The sequence below is a fragment of the Mycosarcoma maydis genome, chromosome 2, assembly GCF_000328475.2.
Source record: "Mycosarcoma maydis chromosome 2, whole genome shotgun sequence".
NCBI lineage: Eukaryota > Fungi > Basidiomycota > Ustilaginomycetes > Ustilaginales > Mycosarcoma > Mycosarcoma maydis.
Genome location: NC_026479.1, coordinates 62,244 through 82,525, shown reverse-complemented (window position 1 = coordinate 82,525; position 20,282 = coordinate 62,244). Strand labels below are relative to the sequence as shown.

General features: G+C 52.6%; 8 protein-coding genes across 8 annotated transcripts; 2 read left to right on the top strand and 6 right to left on the bottom strand.

The window, feature by feature from the left end:
- Positions 1 to 6: 6 nt before the first annotated feature.
- UMAG_11257 (putative ferredoxin) lies at positions 7 to 649 on the bottom strand (the record flags this gene model as incomplete). Its single annotated transcript, XM_011389079.1, has 2 exons — positions 7 to 29; positions 136 to 649. 2 exons carry the CDS (start codon positions 647 to 649, stop codon positions 7 to 9), a joined length of 537 nt encoding a protein of 178 aa, XP_011387381.1.
- Positions 650 to 1,627: 978 nt separating this feature from the next.
- UMAG_11256 (uncharacterized protein) lies at positions 1,628 to 2,984 on the bottom strand (the record flags this gene model as incomplete). The annotated part of the gene is made up of 2 exons (XM_011389078.1): positions 1,628 to 2,613; positions 2,918 to 2,984. The coding sequence occupies 2 exons, from the start codon at positions 2,982 to 2,984 to the stop codon at positions 1,628 to 1,630; spliced, it is 1,053 nt and encodes a 350-aa protein (XP_011387380.1).
- Positions 2,985 to 7,015: 4,031 nt separating this feature from the next.
- On the top strand, positions 7,016 to 7,471 carry UMAG_11255 (uncharacterized protein; the record flags this gene model as incomplete). The annotated part of the gene is made up of 1 exon (XM_011389077.1): positions 7,016 to 7,471. The coding sequence occupies one exon, from the start codon at positions 7,016 to 7,018 to the stop codon at positions 7,469 to 7,471; it is 456 nt and encodes a 151-aa protein (XP_011387379.1).
- A 112-nt stretch (positions 7,472 to 7,583) lies between these two features.
- Positions 7,584 to 9,101, bottom strand: UMAG_00851 (uncharacterized protein; the record flags this gene model as incomplete). The annotated part of the gene is made up of 1 exon (XM_011388579.1): positions 7,584 to 9,101. One exon carries the CDS (start codon positions 9,099 to 9,101, stop codon positions 7,584 to 7,586), a length of 1,518 nt encoding a protein of 505 aa, XP_011386881.1.
- An 865-nt stretch (positions 9,102 to 9,966) lies between these two features.
- UMAG_11254 (uncharacterized protein) lies at positions 9,967 to 10,367 on the top strand (the record flags this gene model as incomplete). Its single annotated transcript, XM_011389076.1, has 2 exons — positions 9,967 to 10,254; positions 10,347 to 10,367. The coding sequence occupies 2 exons, from the start codon at positions 9,967 to 9,969 to the stop codon at positions 10,365 to 10,367; spliced, it is 309 nt and encodes a 102-aa protein (XP_011387378.1).
- A 288-nt stretch (positions 10,368 to 10,655) lies between these two features.
- Positions 10,656 to 12,371, bottom strand: UMAG_11253 (uncharacterized protein; the record flags this gene model as incomplete). The annotated part of the gene is made up of 1 exon (XM_011389075.1): positions 10,656 to 12,371. The coding sequence occupies one exon, from the start codon at positions 12,369 to 12,371 to the stop codon at positions 10,656 to 10,658; it is 1,716 nt and encodes a 571-aa protein (XP_011387377.1).
- Positions 12,372 to 13,961: 1,590 nt separating this feature from the next.
- Positions 13,962 to 15,680, bottom strand: UMAG_00848 (uncharacterized protein; the record flags this gene model as incomplete). Its single annotated transcript, XM_011388578.1, has 1 exon — positions 13,962 to 15,680. One exon carries the CDS (start codon positions 15,678 to 15,680, stop codon positions 13,962 to 13,964), a length of 1,719 nt encoding a protein of 572 aa, XP_011386880.1.
- A 1,209-nt stretch (positions 15,681 to 16,889) lies between these two features.
- UMAG_11251 (uncharacterized protein) lies at positions 16,890 to 17,906 on the bottom strand (the record flags this gene model as incomplete). Its single annotated transcript, XM_011389074.1, has 3 exons — positions 16,890 to 17,137; positions 17,241 to 17,286; positions 17,898 to 17,906. The coding sequence occupies 3 exons, from the start codon at positions 17,904 to 17,906 to the stop codon at positions 16,890 to 16,892; spliced, it is 303 nt and encodes a 100-aa protein (XP_011387376.1).
- Positions 17,907 to 20,282: the final 2,376 nt, after the last annotated feature.

The following is a 20,282-nucleotide window of genomic DNA, read 5'->3' as shown; positions in this document are numbered from 1 at the left end:
ATGTGATTAGTGATGACCGGCTTTATGACCTGTATGATGTGAAGCGATGGAGCGCCAAGTCGGAAAGAATACGGCGTCAGTGTCCTATCTCTATCTGGCCTTTTGATTGAAGGCTGTTACTGGCAATTTACTTACCGTCGACGTACATATTCCTTGTAGCTGCGGGTAACTGGACCTTCATTCCGTCCTGTTGCTTAGTCACCTTAACCTGGCAGCCGAGCCTGCTAGTATCTGTCAGCCCAAATGCCAGATCCAACATGTCGTTCTCGTCATCGCACGGTTCTTCCAATGAATCGAACACATCCGGTTCCAAGATGACATGGCATGTGGAACAGGCTATCGAGCCTTCACAAGCACCTTCGAGGTCGATATCGTATTCGTGCGCGATGCTGAGCAGGTCATCGCCTTCATTTGCGCTCACTGTTTTCAAGGGTTCTCCTTTTGGATCGACGAAATGAATCGTGATGCCGCTGCCAGGTGGCGGACGTGTGATCCCGCCATGTTGGATCCCAACGGTGCTGGAAAAAGTTCGTGCCAGTGGAGAGATAGATGAGCGGGCGACAATGCGTGGCAAATTAGGCGCAGAACGACGCACGATGCATCGTGTCGCCGCTGTCAAAGCCGTCCGTGTCAAGGTCGTGGCTGCCATCCTTGTACTTTGACGACACCCAGTTGCGATGCGTAACATTGTGATGTGGTCAGAAGAAACGTGCAAGCCCACACTCGTGACTGGCTTCAAAAGGCACACGCCTTGATTGGCTCAGCCATTTTTCCTCAAGAATCACGAACAAACTTATCCGTTTCGGCTTTCGGACTCATTCACGATTCACGATTTGTAATTCTCGACTCATGCCGCCCAAAACAAGAACGACAGAGATTCGTGACTCTGTGACCGTGGATGATTCTCCAAAACCGTAAAACACGAATCGCGAATGTTGATACGATAGATCGAACAGTCCACGTGTGTTAGATCGGATCATTCATCATGGATCGTAGATCGTGGATCTCGGGCGAATGGAAGAAAATCACCCAAGATACCCGGCGTCTAAACGACCTTACACGGCCGTGCACAACTCGCTTCTCCAACCGACCAAATTTAAGGTTGCAACTAAGTTAGCCAATCCGTGATTTTGCTATCCATGTTCTACTCGTGACTAACCGCTGCTCTGAAGCCTAAGCAACGCTGCGTGGCAGACACCGTCAAGCCTTGCAATCACCGTTTTTCAAAAAACGTGAGTAACAGGCCATCTTGCTTGACCAACAGTCACGAATGACGAGTACGGCATACGGCATCCCACAGACTCGGCTGGCCAAATCCGAGTGTCACACAGCCATTCATGTTCAAGCGGTGCTTCAATCTTATCTCATGTAGGACACCACGGTGGCAATCTTAACGCAGGTAAGGTCCATTTGGCTGCTGGATGCACGATCGTCTTTTCGGACTCGATCCGAAATGGTGTAAATGGGAGAAATGCAATGCAGTTTGTGTATAATGCCCTAAGTATGTACATGAAGTTGAGAGATGCAGTTTGAGACGAGGTATGAGGGGTTCTTTCTTTATGAGAAGGGGAAAACAAAGATGTGCCTCGGCATTGTCCACGATCGCAAGCTAGACCAGGAAAAGGATTTACCAAATGTTGTGACCACCCGAAACGATGATGTCGGAACCGTTGCAGAACGACGAAGCACTCGATGCGAGCCAGACGGCAACACCACGAATCTCGTGAGCGCGACCGAGACGACCCAGAGGGTTCGAGCTTGACCACTTGGCGAGCAGGTGAGGGTTGGTGTCGAGGTAAGCGGCCGTCATACGGGTACGAATGTGACCGGGCGAGATACAGTTGACGCGGATGTCCTTGGGTCCCCACTCGGCAGCCAGGTTACGACCCATCTGGAGCACAGCCGACTTGGAGGCGTTGTAGGCGACCCAGTGGTGGTCACGGTTGACAATAGAACCTGACATGGAGGCGATCAAGATGATCGAACCCGAAACGTGCTTCTGCTCGTGCATCTTGCGGGCCGCGGCCTGGGCGGTCAAGAAGACACCAGTGGTGTTAACGTCAAACACCTTACGGAATTCGTCGGCAGGGTACGATAGAGCGTCGTAGGTCTGAAGGATACCGGCAGCAGCTACGCAGACGTCAAGCGACTCGGTGCCTGAATCCTTCATGACAAAGTCCATGCAAGCGTTGATATCGTCGTGGTCGGTGACGGTGGCCGAGACATACTTGAGGTGCTTGCCCATGATGCGGCAATGGTCGGCGACGATCTTGAACTCCTCCGAAGGCTCCTTGGGCAGATCAACGGCGTAAACGTGAGCACCTGCCTCAACATAGGCAAGCGCCATCTCGAGACCGAGGCCACCATTACCGCCAGTGATGACAGCAGTTTTGCCCTCGAGCGAAAACTCCTGGAAAATGGTAGTGGTGTGGTTGTCCTGCGAATTGGGGTTCTCGCGCAGAACAGCATCAACACCAATGTTTTCAACGGGAGGGGGAGGACCAGGGTTGGCCTGCTCGGCAGCGTTAGTGCTGGTGGGAACCATGCGGGTGGGGGCCCAGACATTGAAGTTGCGAGCGGCGGGAGCACGAGCTACGCGTGAGAGCATCGAGGCTGTAGAAGTAGAGTCGAGTGGGTAAAAGGATTGGTCAGATTTCGGCATGTTCGAGGTACGGGTGCGGGGTGAAGGGAGAAGTAAGCTCTGCCACGATTGCTGGTAGAGGTCACAGAGGTCGCAAACTCGATCGCGAGGCTCATCGGGAAGCTTCCGACGGGCCTCAACCATCAAGAAACGAGAAAGGTGGCTTTCTCCGCGCAAAAAGCAGCTATCATTGTTTCCCTCAGCCTTTGTGCGTCACTAGGACACAAACCGGTTGCAAGTGAGAGTGGTAAAGGGAGGGGGAGAGCAAACACTTACGCTGCGCGACGCGAGCGGACAGACAGCGAATGGCGCCGGAGCGAAGGGCGGAGTTAATAGCAGCCATTGTGATACGAAGAGGTCGAGATATTAAAGAGACAGGAGGAGGTGTATGTCCACTGGTGTTTGGACGAAAAGACGAACAGAGACAGACGACTCGCGAAGAGGTAAGGGAGGGATTGGTGAAGAGGGAGACGGAGAGAGGTATCCGTGGTCCTTATGAGGAGTTTGCAGGACGTCAGTCAGGTTGATTCAGCGGCGTTGTTTCGAGTCAAGCTCCAAGGCCGAAGGGCAGACAAGAGGCGGGGCGGAAGAGCCGCAGAATTTTCTTTATGGCGCGAATTGCTGGGCGAAAGGACGCGGGACGGGTTACAGGGATAGACTCACGACTGTGGCGACAACCAGACAGCAGGCTTGACTGGCAAGGAAGCACGAGATGGCAGGGACTTGGGTGACGCAGCCGAGTTCAGTCAGCGAAAGAAAAAGTTGGCGAGAGGGCTTGCACGCGGCGGGTGGCTGGTGCAGTTCAATGCAGTGTCCGCGCCGAAGAAAGCGCGGGGGCCCGTAATAGGGTCATTTTGGCTGAAATTTTCAGGAGAAAGAGGCCGAAGATTGACAAGAAAATCCAGAAAGCTGGCAACAAACACGAGCACACTCTCTTGCGATTGGACAGCTGAGCGGTCAACCCAGCGACTCTGGAAGATGCGCACGTATTCATGGGCCTAAGCAGTCATGGCCAGTAGCCGAGAAGCCGAACACAATCAATCGGTCTCTTGAACGAGAAATCAAGTGCCGCGAAGTAGGCAACGAAGGGACAGCCTAGCCTTTTCGTATGGCCTTGACACAATCCTCACGCCTGAAAATTCACGCCAGCAGCAGTTAGCCTGTAGCGTGGGGAGCATCCCAAAAGCTTTCCTGCAGGCCGAGTAACTTGGCGGGTACGAACCTTGTCCTGCTACACACACTGTCGCGCTTGCCTGCAGTGTGCTCCGCCACACAATCCTCTCCAGTCGGTCCCGCGAACATCACTCGACAACCTGGACTTTAGAGGCTAGACTGCTAGTTGCAGCTTGAAAGGTTGCCTGTGTGAAGAGAGCAGTACTGTTAACGACATTCCGATGCATATGTACCAAGGTCAAATGGCAGCTGGAACCCGTCGGGACCTGGGGGGAACGGCAAGTGACAAAGGACTAAGGACAAAGCAGATGAGCCGTCAATCGAGTCAGGGTCAAAGAGCTGTCCCGGTCTGTGATTGGCCAAAAATTTGATAAACAGCTGCACATTTGAGAATCGTGAATGCGGAGGGGCGCGGGGTCTATCGCCTGCAACTAAGCTTTTTTCCGTAAGTTACCCGCGGCGAATTCTGGATTTCAATTCGAAAATGCACGAAGCTGGCCAGTTCGCCGTGCAAAAGTCGCCGTGAGAATAGCACACCCTGCGAAAACGCTTTGTGCAGCAAAATCCAGAGCACACAACGCCACAGCTGTTGGACTGCTTTCGGTCACAATATCATTCCTGCACAAAGCTCAAGGTAGACAGGACAAAGAAGGCAAGAACGGACGAGTCTCTCGAAAATTGAGGATTAGATGCATAAGCACTCAGCGTAGAATGCATGTGATTCACTTGTCATGATAATCTTGAAAAAACAAAGTCACGAGTGGCGTCGAAAGCAGCAATCACGAATGGTGTGGCAAAGTCGTGTTGCTCTGCATACTGAACGACACTGCTATCAGCAATGTCCACGCTAATATGCATTCTTTCTTCGATGGTCTCGGATAGCGCGGCAACTCACGACTTGGAAGCATGAATTCGGAGCTTGCACGAAAGATTAGCAGATCACACGCAGTTGCACACTTACTCTTAAAAGGTATCCGTACGTCACAGGAACGTGCAAAACTGTCTCATTGGAAGCACGAGGACTCGAACATGACCGGCGTTGATGCCATGGCGATCAACCTCACTCTCCTGTCGCAATGCTGAGCAACGCAACTTAGATGAACCAATGGTCTCGTGTAGCATCTCAGTGACAGAGACTCGTCCGAACTAGCAGACAACCGGTGGCGCACACCTCTTCTGATGTCACATGCGCGCGGGCATAGCCACGGACCATCCAGTCTCTTCACTCTGCAATTTCTTTTACTATCATGTATGGACTCGTATTTCCACAGTCACACCTTGCAACGCTGTGGGGCTCCAAATCGAATTGACGACTGAGCTTTCAAGAGCTCCGCTGCACTTCTCTTCCTAAATGACTATGACAAGATCACTGTCCTCGCTACTCGTCGCTGGTCATGACGAACTTTCAGGCCATGGTGTCTTTGCAGCCTTAAAAATCGAAGGATAGGGCTATCAGGCGATGAACTAGACCACTACTCGTGTGATTGTATTGTGATGAACGCTGGGTTTACGACACCACCGGCTTACCGGAGATGAAAGTCGCCGAGGCAGCCGACTCTGTTACCTCAAAGATTGCTGGTGTGTACCACAAAAGAGACCGCACCAAATCATTCAACTTGAAAATGGCTTCGCTGACTGCCACCTTGGACTTTTGCTTTTTCGCCAGACCGCGTTGTCTCAAATTAGCGCCTTTTCTGGGTCTTCTGGCGACTCATGTTTTTTTTTCGAGAGTCACGAGTTTCGAGACTAAAAAGTGAGTTGCATGGAGTTGGCCACGCCAAGTCACGAGTTGCTCTTGCTTTACAGTCTGTTGCTCCTGTTTCACCCGCTTCTGCGACGCAAAGGGATTGCTTTCCACGGAGCAGGAGTCTATCCCCATCACACATAGGCGGAAGTCTGCGTTTCGCCGAGTCTTGAGTAGTCGGTACATGCTAGACACGCTCGAGACAAAGCCACCAGTCTGTCCACCAAGCATTTCACGTCTCAGAGTCTTGATCGGCTGTCAAAAGGCGGAGTTGACACGCCCGCAAAGTCACGCCGTGTTAGTGGTCCACAGCAAAAAGAAAAAAACGCACGTTGTCCCTCCGTTTCAACATATTCGTGATAGATTCGGCCGATCCGGCGCCGAAAGATCTGCTAATTTGGGGCGGACCAGTGACAGGACCCCAGGGTTCCTCGTGCGTTTGAGCTGTACCTGTTAATTGGCAGTTGAACATTCAACTGTGTTCAGCATGACCACAGTCACAAATGGCGGTACTGACAACCCCAACTGTTCCAGAAGCCCGATCGGTGATACCCATCCAAGCTGTTATGATAATTCACGATTATCATAAGTCTGAGGACTTTACCACGGTTCTTTCGGTTCTTTCGGCTATTGGCCACGTCGGCCACTTCGGCCTCGCGTGCTGTTTCGCCCCTCACCCTGGCGTGCGTGCGTTGGTATTCCTTCAGACTCAATCCTCGCCGATGTTGATTGCCAGGCTCTCAGTACAGAGAAAGGCTCAACTCCAGCCACTACCTGTTGACGTAGCCCGTCTATTTGCGATAGTGGCAAGGGGGCAAAGCGCGAGGACAACGTCTGGACTCTTGCTGTCCCTTCCCTCTTCGCTAGAAACTTGTTGTGAAAGCGCAAACCGAAATTGTAACATATCCCACACGTGCTCTTGCGCTCAGGCCATGTCAATCACGAATGAATTGTGTGGTAGAGCCACACATCTTCGCACCTTCTCTTATTACACGTGACAAGCCGAGGGCTTCAACGATGTACGAATGCATCAAAAGGCGGAAACGCTAACGTATTTCCATGACGAATGCACACGAATTCAGCACGGCTCACGTCGAACGGTTGAGCAGAGAATGGATCGACGTAGTGCGACGAGAGAGTTCACATCTCAGTATTGTAGCTTGGGTGGCCGTCAACGAATCCTAGGGAGTTGCCGCGCTTAACACAATGACGGGTGGCAAGTCGGGGGAGCGCATCCAATCACCTTGCACGACCATCGCGGCGCTGCCAAGCTGGGACGGGGCTCCTCGACACGTGCCGCAGCTGTGCAGGAACAGGTCACCGGCTACTCGATCCTGCTCCCACCTCTGTCAACCAGCGACAAGCGCCACAATCTACCCATCCTCTGCGCAAAGTTGGCGACAACACCCTCAGGTCAAAAGAAGGACTCAAAACTACCAAGCGTGTGAAGTGGGGTCATGATAACAATTCTGACTCGGACGAGTTTTGCGGCGCTTCAGAGCGCAAGTCAAGGGTTCTCACAAACGCCAGGTCTGCCGATGGATATCGGAACGTCCAATTCTGCTACACGCAGATCGCCCATGTCGAACAGCAAGTCAATGGTCTTCTGGCCGAGAAACGCCACTTCAACGTGCCGCCTGAAAGGATCACGGCCATCCTCGAGGCCATCTGAATTTCTTATCCTCTTCCATTCCGTGCGTCGCACAAACGTACCGCACAAACGTACCGTATCGATAGCACATCCTACACAATTGCAGACACAAAGCACAGTCCGTCCGCGTGTGTTGCCCAGATGTGAAAGTCGGACAAGGAAGGAAACGAGGAATTGCTCTGTCTTGTCACCAATACCTTTCTTTTTGTGTGTGAGAAGCAAATGGATATGTACAGGAACGAGGTCATCGTTAGGTGACTGAAAGCAAAGACGCACACCAACCGTGAATGGGAGACGACGACAGAGCAATACCGCGCGTGGGCTCAAGCGACGCCTCTCGTCCTTCAGAAACAGAATCAAATTGTAAGCCTAGCCTAGGCCTCGACCTCGTCAACCTTTTGACTGTGCTCCGCATCGTCCTCGTGAAGGCTGCTCTTCGCGAGCAACTTTTCGACCTTGTCTATGTTCTCCTTTGTTACCCTAGCCTGGTTGGAGACAAAGTACTGACGCTTGAGCTTGAGGTTCTCAACGACCCTTGCCACGTCGGCCGCGTTGACAGGTGGGGGGATGCTGAGCGCAAGCAGAGCCGAAAGCGTCCCCAAAGGTACGTTGAGTTTTCCCTCGCCAGCAGCGCTTGTGTTCTCGTCAGCAGCATCAGCATCCGCGCTCAGGTCGAGCGGAGTTCCTCGCTTGCCACCCCTTCCTCTGGGCTTTCTGTTCTTGGCGTTTCCTGCAAAGTAGGTCTCCTCTTGGTCGCTCTTCTGACGCAACACCGCGCCCTTGGGTACCATGGCTTCCGAATTGACCTGTCGGAGATTGAGCGCCTTGCCGCCCACCGCAGACTTGGCTGGCTGGTCAGTGCCGTTCTTGTCCTGAACAGCACTGGCACCACCTTTGGAAAAGTAGTTGATCAGGACATCGCAATCTTCGATCTCCTTGGCAAACGCTGGCATCGCCGCTTCCTCGCGCAACTGCGCGGCGTGCTCCTTCTTCTTCTCGGCCTCGAGCGCGGCACGTTCCTCACGCTGTTTAGCAAGTCGACGTTCGCGCTCCTGGTTGAGCTTGGCATAAAACGTGTCGTTGGCAGCGCGGAAGGCGGCTTGACGATCACGTCGGCTCTGGTAGAGCGCATCGAGTTGAGCGCTGAGCTGCGTTCGTTGATCGAGTAGCTTGCCGCGTGAGCCAGCTTGCTTGTCCTGCTCGGCCTGAATGGCGTCCAATTCAGACTTGATGTCGTCGTACTTCTTGTTGAGCGCTTTCGCTTCGGGGCTGTCGAGTGTGGATTTGAGCTGATCCACCTTGGCACGGTCTGCATCGATGCTAGCCTGCATCGCGTCAAAGTTCTCGACCACTTTTCTGTTCTTCTTCAACTGCGAGATTTCGCTGAGCGCCTTCTTTTCTTCCACGAGCTTCATTGAACCCGATTCGACCTGCTCTTCCAATCTCTTGATCCTCGAATCGACGTCAGCCGTGGACTTGTACGGCGTTTTGCTCTTGGCATGTTGCAAATCCTTGATCTTCTTGGCAATGTTTTCCTGGAGCGAACGAAGATCTTCCAAGGTCTTACCACGAGCACCCTTGCTGCCAGCTTGTTGATTGCGAAGCTCGTCAAGCTGCGAGCGCAGTTCAGCACGACGAATGCCGGCGGGGCTGTCCTTCGAGGGTCCAGACCCTGAGAGAAGCGAGCGCACTTGGTTGAGCTCCTTCTGGACGCTGTCGATGGACTTTGCGAGTTTGTCGAGCTCGGCAGTGTTGGCAGCCGCGTCAGGTTTACCGCCAGCGAGCTTAGCAATTTCGACTGCATCAGGGTTGCCAGCAGGTCGGTCGTGCTTCTTTTCGGCAGCGACGATAGGGGCGGCACCGTTGCCGTTGGTCGCAGTGGTCTCGGCCATGGTTGTGTATCGGCTTCTCGGTAGTGATGGAAGACCAGAAAGAAGAGAAAGAGGAAGAGGAAGGCAAAAAGCTGCACTCAAGTGTCTAACGACAGATGCAGTTCAAATAATGATAAGTTAGCAAGGGTGAAAGGATGGTGCACCAGAGAGGACCGGTTGGTGTTTGAGCGAATGAGATTGCTGCAACTCAACAAGACGTGAGAGAGTGTGTGTGATTCGTGATTGCGTGGAAGGGCGCGCGCGGGGAGACCGAAACGAAACACACACAAAGACACAGTGCTGCTCTCTCGCCAATTTGGCACTTTCGAGAAGAAAAGCTCACATCGCCGTCGTCCCAACGTGCACTTCACAACTCACCACTCACGACTGCAGAAAAAAGTAAGCGTGGAGTGTTTAGAATCCGACACACACTCCCGAAAAGGCACCGCCGCACGCCGCACCGTTCCTAGACTTGGAAGAAAAACAGAAACAATTCGTGATTCGTGATTCGTGATTCGTGATTCGTGATTGTGATTCACGATTGCCGCTTTGTTCCAAGTCACGAGTCGTGAGTCACGAATCACGAATGGCGTTGGGACCAAGCCACGACGCTCAAGCGTGGAGCCTTTTTGGCATTACACCAGTGTTAGAGTGAATCACGAATATGCCAAGCAGCCTGATCGTAGTCGTGAGGTAAGTTCCACGTTGGTCTTGGTCTCGCTAAGTTAGAAGCCGCGGTCCGCGCATAGGCCAAGATCGACTCGTGACTCTGACCAATTGTGAATGGTGAAACGTGAGTCACGATTGATTTGCAACGACGTCTTGATACTCGACGATCACCATCTCGACCCTCCCATCCGAGCCTGGCTACAACTCCTTTGACACCATGTCGGAACACCCCGCATTCACTATGGCCGGCCTCTGCTCCATCGGCGGCCTGATCGGGTTCGCCAAGACCCGATCCATCCCTTCCCTCGTCGCTGGCGTAGGTGTGGGCGCGCTCTACGCTCTCGCTGCTACTCGCATCAAGAACGGAGGCGACTACGGTTACGAAATCGCAACAGGAGCTAGTGCCCTGCTGATGGGTAGCTCGGCTCCTAGATTCCGCAAGGGACCGGTGCCGATGGGTTTGACGCTCACCTCGGCTCTTGCGCTTGCGTACTATGGAAAAAAGGTATGTTCAAACACGATCAATAAGATCAAGAAAACATTCTGTGGCAGCAATTCACTGATGATTTGCGCCGCTCCATGTGCTACGACAACCAGGTGTACGACTTCCGACAGTGATCAACCTCGCCCAAATGCCTCGTTTTGCCTCCGTGGCAGATATTCTCGATTGTTCATTCCACGCCTCACTACAAATAACAAAAGCCTCGAATTTTGTATCGAGCCTCCAGGCGATGGTCAAAGGATTGCATCTCACAGTATATTGCTTGGATCGGTTCACGACGAAAGAAAGGGAACCGTAGAAAGTTGCCAGTGTCTGTGGATGAAAGGAGGGACAACACATCTCTCGATAATGTTTCAAAACAAAGTCGTCACTTGAGACAAAGCAAAGTTGATTTACAGCGGCTATTAGAATGTACCATGGGTGTCGTATTCTGCAGCACCCTGGTGTGCTTGTGCGGATGCCGTGCCGGCTATTGGTGCATTCCTCGCTCCATATGGGCCACCGTTGGATGGGGTTCCTTGTACATCATTCGTCGTACCGCTATGACTGCCTGCTCCACTCGCACCGTTGTTCTGCAGCCAACCGCCGTACTCTGGTGGAAGTTCATCCACCACGTCTTCATCTTCCGTATCACTCGAAGGTTGTGGTAAGGATCCTCCGTCGGTATGTTGCACAACCAGGCGCGGTGCTCGATTATCTCGCCTCGCCTGTACTGCTGCTACGCGTGCTTTGTTTGACGTAGTTGCTTCAGGTGCTGCAGAATGCAAACTTGCTCCTCGCGTGATGGAAGGATAAACCTCGCTGCGTGATGTGAAAGGATCTTGACTTGAATGCTGCGAGTGCATCGAAACGTTGCCTGCACGCGGAGGATAATCATCATTCGAGGTAGCTCGTGCAATACCTGCAGCGCTCAGAAGCTCGCCGTAGCTGTTGTTGGTAGAAACGGGCGAAGTCATCTCGAGACTCTGACCGTATCGTCCATCAGACGACGGGTTGGTGCGGTGTCTCGCTTCATAAACAAAGGGCGATACAGCGTACGAAAGACGCGCGGAACGACCGTCTTCTGTTTGGCTATTGCCATTCCGGCTTGCGTCGCGATTGGGTCGAGCTGCTGCAGCCCAACTATCGTCGTCGTCACCATCTAGATCGACAAAGTGCACCTCTTCACTGCGGGCCAAATCGCGCTTCTTCCTTTGTCTCTTTCGGTAGACAAGATAGGCGATCAAGCAACCGATGGCTACACTGAGCGCAATAGCACCTCCGATAGCGCCTCCAGCTATCGCGCCCGTCGAATTGGGTCTGGGGCTGGGCTGCGGAGCCGACGGTGAGATAGCGCCAGGAAGATTCATGAACGTGGCCACATTGTTGGCGATGGGAAGGGCGATGGGCAGCTTATCGGGCAGCGAATAGCTGGAAGAAAGACAGTCGGGGTTAAAGGTAGAGGGTCCGACGTCAAAGACCTCGGAAGCACCACCGCTGCCTGGACCAGAAGCATCGCCCAAGACGGTCTGGAACTTGGTGCCCTGCTCAAAGGGAACGAGACTGAGATAGTTGAAGTTGGAGATGTTAAGCGTGGCTCGGTCGGGTACCTGGACAGACACGGGCGTACCACCCAAGGGGATGAAGCTGATGGTGAATGGTCGTGTGCCTCGATCGCCGATGTTGTAAAAATTGACCGCACCGCATTGGATCATGCTCGTTGCGTTGCGCGAATCTGCCGCGTACGTGAAGGCGGCGCTGCCCGTGTAGGCCGGACAGTTGGACGACGATCCGTTGGGAGTGCCGATGCCAAGCGCTTGAGTCGTGTTGCCATCACCTCTCGAGTCACCCACAGTGACGGTGTACGAACCGAATCCAGCGGAAGGGGGAGGCACGACATACTGAAAGGTAATGTGATCCAAGCCGGGTTGATAGTCGCTGTTGATGCGAAAGGTCTGTACAAAGCCGTGGTTGGCGACAACCCAGACGGTATAGGGGAATGCTTCTGGGAATGCTCTCCAGGTGACGTTGAGTGGTGTGCATTGCTGAGACACAGTAATGTTGAGCGGGAATGCCGACGCTGTTGGCGACAGACCGAAGCACGTCAGCACTGCGAGCAACAAGAGGTAGAACAAGCACATGGTGTGGATATTGCACTGCCAAGTTGATCGATGAGCAGGCCGACTTGCCGCTACTGTCAGCGATGCTGGCCAAGGACCGCTGCTCGGTTGTTCGGAAGGGCCTACTTGAATCGCAATGCCGCCGATGCCGACATAGGGAAGCCTGAGAACCGAGTTGGCCAGAGAGATGCGCCTGTTTTGGTACCCTGGTTGCGCGTTGAGTCTGATGGTGCTTGGTACGCGCGGTCGAAGTTGGACGGCGGCGCCAGCCTCGCTCAATTCATGGAAAGGACGGCAAAAATGTTGGACTAGCGAACGGCGTCTGACGAGCCTAATGTCGCGAGCAGAAAATCGCGGTGGTGATGGGGGCTGTGATCCTGATGTTGACAATCGTGAATGGTGATGAACGTTGCAAGTCGAAATGCACAATGCGGAGAAGGTCCAGTGAGGAAGTGCGCGTGCTCAGAACAAAGTTAGCACAGAACAACTTTAGATAACTTAGCTCAGTAACGACGGCGTCCCACAGAACATGCCTTCTGTCGCGTCGAAAAGACTCGCGGCTTTTTGCGTCTAACTCACGACTCACGACTCGGCTGCATCGTTGTTTGGCCGAGCCTGTTTGGTAAGGTTATGTAGTACAATATCATAAGTTATTAACTAACTTACACTTCCTAGTCCCACAGAAAAGTGAAAGGCGGGTGATACAGAAGTGGGTCAAGCGGCACGCAACGTTTGAGTATCAGGGTAAATCGTCAAGACTCACTCACTCACGACTTGTGACTGTAGGAGTATTCCCAGCTGACGCACTCACGACCTGGACAGCTTCAAACACATGTGCGCACCGCCCGCCGCCCTGAACTTGCTGGCTGCCACTCACGAATTATAATAAATTCCGACTCGTGACTGTAACTTGCTTGGCACTCTGTGACTGAACACTCTGACTTTTATGATTTGGGATTTGGGATTTTTCTTGGCATAGCAAAAAGCTTTTTGATTTCGGTTCGGTTGGGCATCTCATTATTTCGGCTGTCTGTGAGCGGCCAAGTGATGCACAAGTATACTGTAGTGTAGTTATACCCAGAGTCACAAGTCGTCAGTGTCACTGACAACTGTAGACAGAGATATCAAAAGAATAGTCAACGAGCCGCTTGTCATCTCGAGCTGGCGTCGTGCGTGTTGCGTGTTTCTGCTTGTTCGTTCGGGAGAGATCCCAGCGTCTGCTTCGGTGTCCTGCCGAGACCAAAGGATCTATTCTATAGATCATATGCAGCTCGTCCTCGGAAATCCACATGTCTGCATCACGATGCCGTTACGCACCTAGAACAACCGAAGCTGCACGCTGGCAATCCAACCATGGTTTGTCAGGGCTGCTCGTTCCCAACTATCCCCGCACCTAACTACCTTGTCTCGTCATGCATGCCCTCTCATCCTTCACATGTCGTGATTCGCTCCAGCAAGGATTTGAGTTTCAACCACGTGGGCCCTGCTTGAATTGCAAGCCCATATCTTGCTCACTGTGGTACAGACATCATTTGAGCTAAAGCCGCAATCGAAGAACAAAGAGAGGCGATGCGGTGCATTGCATTGCATTGCAGGCCAAGCTCGAGGGGCTCAAGCAGCAACGCCTGCGGTCGTTCCCGACGCCCAAGCTGTAGAGATCTGATTGATTCTCTGACAGACATCCTCCAAGGCACCGGTCACCTGAGCGATCTGTTGATCCCACCGGCGGGTCCATTTGGTGTCAACGTCGCCTGCACATGCGCCGCCATCGACATCGCCTTCCGCTGCGCCTCGTCCACCACCGCTACCGTCACCGCCGCTGCTGTCGACTTTGGTAGCCTCCAAGCCGCCAGCCGTCGTCTCTCCTTCACCACGTCGATACTGATCAACGAAGAAGAGCACTCCATCGCCACCTTGCGTGTTTGCATCTCCAACCTGGTCTATCCAGCCTTTTAGTCGACCCTGCATAATCATCTTTCGCGCAATGTCCTCCGCTCCTGCAGGGCTCAGGTCTACCAAAGCCCCCAATCCTGCCAGTGTAATGTTGTCGTACAGCCTCGATGCACTCAACACGTTGTGTTCGATCATGGCCCTGTCCAACACTGTCGATGGTGCATGACGTACCGATTTGCTGCCTTTCCCTGCGGCCATCGTTGTCGACGAGGTGCTTGTTGCACCTGGAGCAGATGACGGTGCAAGCTTGGCAATCTGATGCGGAGAGAGCAGCTTCTCAAAGCTCGCAATCTCGTCTGGACGAATAACACGATCCAGAAACACCTTGGAGAGAATCGTGTATTGGGGCAGCGATGGTGTACGTTCGTCGCGCATCAACATGGCCAGCGTCCTCGCTCTCTGGGGCCCAGCTGGCGATAGAATCGCCGCTGTCACAGCAGCCGACAGCATCATGGCACGGTCGTCCTCGTCGATCTCGGCCACGTAACTCAGCTCGTGATATCGGATCGCTGCTTCTGCGAATCGTCGTTGCGAGTCGTAGATACGTGCTTGTGAAAGGCGATACTGTAGGCCCAGCACCTTGGGATCCTCGAGCTTGAATTTCGAGCCGCTTGCTGCCGATGCCTCGTGTGCATCATCTCCATGTCCTGCAGTCGTCGAGGCAGCTACGTGCTGCTCTTCCTGCAATTGCTGCTGCTGCTGCTGTTGGTACTGCGAGGGAAGTGCACCGGGCACGTTGTGAATGATCATGCTTGCGCGCTTAAGGTACATATCTGCTGCAACTGGATCATCACCCTCGAGCAAGAGACGTACTATGCGCACGTAAATTGAGAGCTTTAAATGGTCCGAGATGTTGCGGTGACCCGAGTCTAGAGGAATAGCCAATAGAACACGCGCCGCTTCGTTCCAGTCCTCTTCTGCCTCAAGCAAACTTGCCAGCTGCATTCGAAGGTTCGACGCCTGTTCCTCAAAGCTGAGGACTCGAGGTTGCAGCTGCTCCAACGCGTTCTCGAGCAATTGTCGGCGTGTGTCCCTATCTGCAATTGCAGGTACACTTTCGTCTTGGTCGTCTTGCATTATTTCCTTGTCCCGGCGCTGCGTCTCGTATTGCTCTGCTATCCGTCCTGCATGATGCTCGAGTGCAGTGAGTGCTTGTCTGCCGATGACCAACCCACCGCCGGTAGAATTCTGCTCGCTAAAGACCGCATGACGCAGATACGCCGATGTAGCTTCAAGCAGGTCGTTGCGATTGAGCTTGTTTGATGCTTGTTGCAGAAGATCGGAGATGAGAGATTCGTAGAAAGCCAAGCGAGAACTGTTCGGCTGCGTTGCTGCATGCTCCAATTGGGCTGCGAAGGACTCCAATGAAGCCGCCATGATTACGGCTGCGCTGCCACGTCTTTTCCGTTAGCTCGGCTAGGTCTGGATGGTCTGAGCGAGGTTTGGCTAGTGTCGGATTTTGTACAATCACTACCTCGATAGCTTACAAGCAAGCACTGAGCTAACAAGGCAAATGGCGATGTGTATGACGAGAAGGTGAAACCTCAGCAAGTGGAGGAAATGCGCAGCTTGGCAGCTGCACCGTGCGCTGAATTTTCTTTTTCCTACGTTGTGTTGTACTTCGACATCTAACAGATTGAATTTTTGATCGTGGATCACGGATCAACGATCCGCTAGGTTAGCAGACCGTGGAAGGATAGAACGTCACCAGGTTCGATTCGTGATTCACTGAATCTTTGAAGACATCCTTGGAGCGAGCATTCCAGCATGCTTTCGACCGCCTGATCTGACTGCTTGGATGAGTATGAAGTCTTTGCCAGGGTTTCTACAGTTCTGTACAGGGACAAAGTTGGTCGATATGGCCACAGTGATCCAGAGCATCGCGAATCAGACAATCACGAATTGCGTTTGCATTCCTGATCTCAAGGTCATTTCGCATCAAAAACAACTTGCCACGCTTTCGACGGATTTCGGCTTTTCAAGAACACATTACGGCGTTTGAACGGCTAGTTTGGCCGCCTACGCAACGAGCTGGCGAAGCAGGAACTCAATTACAATGCGGAGAGTGTGTACCTTCATGGCCGCAAATCTCTGCCACGCGGTTGGCGAGGCGCCAAGTACTGTACAGGTCAAGCGAGCGTTGAGCGTGATTCACGATTAGGTTTTCGAAGCGGAAACCGGCGCTAATCAGAATCTGGGTCTTTGCCTTGGAATCAGATGCATTCACGATTGTGTGTTCGAATCAGGCCACTTTATTATATACGTTACAGCAAAGCGACCATTGGCGTTGGGCGTCGCGCCGGCAGATTGATTGCTTCGCTGTTCGGCAAGCGCTTTCAAAAAGATCACCGAAGGAAAGTGGGAGCGATCCGCGCGCCAATCACGGATGTAGGGAAGCTTGGAGGGGAACGTCTTGCAAGGATGTGCGCGAAAACGATGCCTGGCTCCGGCCGTGGTTCGGTTCAAGACTCAGTGTTTCACAAGAGGATCAGAGAAAAAAAGAGACTGAAGCGGCAAGTCCGTGATTGAGTCTCCGACGTGCAACCGCGGACGAGTCACGACCGTGATTGGATTCGTAATCAAGAATCAAGAATCAGAATTCTCGCCTCGCAATATATTAATAGTGCAATCACGAACCCTTTGAACCAGCACTGTACTGTACAATGTAGTTGTGAGTAAGTAGCCAACGTAATTTTCCGACTCGACTGCGGAGGCAGAAACAGATGGCCAACATGAAGCAGGTACGCAAGCGAGCCTTTTCAGGATCCTTGCGCTCACCGATGGAGCACCGCGACAACGTACTGTTGCTTGGAGCGACGTCTGATTGGTGCTGACTTTGGCGTTGGCGTGCAATTGATACCAGGATGAAATCGGGCTTAAGTGACTTTTAACAATCGTGAATGGTAAAGCCCGGAACCTGGGGTGCAATTAACTTACGTCGGAACTTACTATCACCTCGTCCAGATCTGGTTCTGCAGAAATACTGTATGTGATTGCACGTGTTGTTTCAATGAATGTCAAATGGATGACCCGTGTTAGTTTCTATGAGTACTGCGAAACACGCAAGGGGAAGAACGAGGGCGCGTGAAAGAAGCGGCTTCCGCTTCTGCATCCTTGCGCCCCTAAAGAAGAAGATAGGGGACCAGGCGTAAGGGATTGTTTGAAGACCCACGCTTCGGCGGTTGGGCGGATGCCGCTCTTGCAAAGGAAGTGCGGCCTTTGACTCGCCGACCCGTTCACCCAAGATGAGCAGGCTCGAGCGGTTACGCTACCAATTGAGCGAGGGAGTTCTGAAGTTCTGGGATGAGATTGTTCGGGGCGCTCGCTTCCTTTCTTCCTCGTGCCTTGCTTGGGTGTCTGTTTGTTGGTTTGTTAATTGTTTGTTCATCTGTTTGACAAGTCGAGCGAGCGGGTCGAGAATAACAATCATCCAATCCTGGCCTTCCTCGCTGCCGAAGCTGGGTCATTCGGTTCTCGGGCAAGCAAGTTTTTCTGCTTCAAACTACACGCACGAACTCGCGTAACAGGGGGTCTGAAGGATGTGCCTGCGGGCAAGATGTTTTGAACTCGCCTATGGGGGTGCCGACAACTTACCCACGCCATCAAGTCTACGCGGCGTCAAGAGAGCAGCACGAAGCTGAGTTCCGCTGCAAGATTCACAGAATGACTGACAGGTCGCGCGCTCACAGCTTTGCTTCTGTCGCGGGGTGAGATCCACTTCCGGAAAAATGGCACTCGAGTGTCTCGCCAAAAGTTTAGTGAGCGGTCACGAGAGCTCGCAAAGCTTCAGAAAACAAGGCAGGTTTGATCCGTGTGTTGCGCCTTGGGGTGTTTGTGATTGTTGTGGCATCTGATCATCAAGAATGATGCAAAGAAAGACGAACCGCTCGTCCTATTTATGTAACAGTGTCAGTGCAGGATGCGCCTGCATTCGTGATTACGATGGGACTATGAGTGGAGGAAGGGCGTGTGGCCTTGCCAAGAACTCACGACTGATTCATTGCCAAACAAGTCGCGTGGCGATTAGGCTGGCGAGCATTACAGGTCACGGGGCGAATAGCGATTCGGCTCCGACGGCAACCTGACTTCAAACAGTGCTCTTTACACTGTTGGTCACCCCATGCGTAGTCTCTCGACCACCAAAAAAGGTCTGCTGCCGCAGCGCGCCTGGTGTACACCGAGACCCAGTCCAAAGAAACGACCCGAGTTGCATGAACACAGTCTTTCTGTCTCGATTGCAGCTTGCCATTGTTGGAACCTCACAGGTGACGATTCCGCTGCAGGCTAAGGCAATCATCGCTCGCCGAATCGCAGCCGAACGTGAGGGCTCCACAAAGACACGCTACCTACTGGTTGAAACTTGGGTTGGTGCTTCACCTAATTCCGTGTTCCAAACCTCGCATGGAATATCAAGATGAGGGCAAGCTTCGGCTTACGTTACCAGCAATGTCATCCGTGATCTCTCCGTGCTAAGACGAGAAGGAGCTACTGTGGCCAAGAAAGATGGGCATCAATGACAGTAGAACGTCAGAATTGACTTGACTGGAGTACGAAACATAATTCGTGATTGTACCCGATCAGTTGATCAAAGTGGTCGCACCATAGTAGAGAGAGGGGAGAAACAGAGGGAGAAGGCAAGTACTATACTCACGACTCTACTGTCGATAGAGTCACCTGCTTCTACAGCTGCAGGAAAGCGTGCTTGAATCTGCTTCTCGAAACGCGTGGAGGCCATCTGCTGGTCTGTCTCGGTTCAGAACTAGCGACGGAACAGCCGAGCCAATTATGCTGAAATGACAAGGGGGATTTTGACGTGCCGCTGCTCGTAGAAGGTGGGCTATGCCTACGACACTCCTCACTGCCGCTTCTTGTACCTCGCTCAGCCTCGCTCACTGTGATTGGTTGGCATGCAAAAAAAAAATCATGAACAATATACAAAGAACAGAACTGGATTTACGCCGTCCATTTGGTCGGATCTCAGTCACGAGTCACGTTCCGAAGCACGCTAGCTGTCAACTGGAACGTCCACAACACGCACGCAAAACAGAAAGTAGCGGAGTGACCACATCTGTCAGCCAGCTTGGCTGTCGTCCCTTGGGCTGCCGGTACTAAGCGAACGAGTTGATATGAAAAAAGCCTCTGTCTCGGGCCCAGAGACCAACACCGAGTTCTGGCAACCCAAGGTAGCGCGGCTATGATGGACAGATTGATAGTTGGCTAGAGAGTGCCAGAGCTGCAAGTGCAAGGAAACCTTCTGACCCTCTTTGGACGAATCGCGAAATGACGGCGCCAATGTCCGTTCTCATCAAGATCGTGATTGCTTGCTGACTTTCGGGATTCCACACCGTTCGCGTACCACTAAATGTGGCCGTGATCCGAATCGACGAAATTGATCAAACCTGTCCGCTAAGCGTATCGTACATTGAGGAGAGAAGGTCCAGGACGATCAGGTTTTCATTCCTAAATCGAAAGAGGCGTGAGACCAAACCAAGGACAAGTTCCAGCTCAGATTCGTGATTCGTTCAAGTCGGCGGAAAAACAAGACGATTGAAGCCCAGCTAATTAACGTCGCTATGTGATTTCTACTGATTCTCAGCAACGCCTTGTACATACAATCGTGAATGACAGCCTTGCAGATGGACAGCAGATAAACAAGCGGCGTGCATACCGGTAGCTTAGCTGGAGTACCACTGTATTTATTAAGAATCGTGAATGTCCGCGGCCAGGTAAGAAGTGCAGCCAAAACCTGTGACTTGCTTGTCCGAGTTGAAAAGAAAATTGAAAGAAACCCCGTCGACAGATGGAGCGTTAATTCATTTTTCTTAATCACAAGGGCCACTGGATGCTCCGCATGCCGTTGGCGTTCTGCTTGCTTTACGCCATTTGAGAGAGTGCCTTTCAGGTTGCGTAGACGCCACACCCGGGATTCAGTTGAGGTTGTAATGCTGTGTGCATATTCATAATGGTCATGTTGAGCTG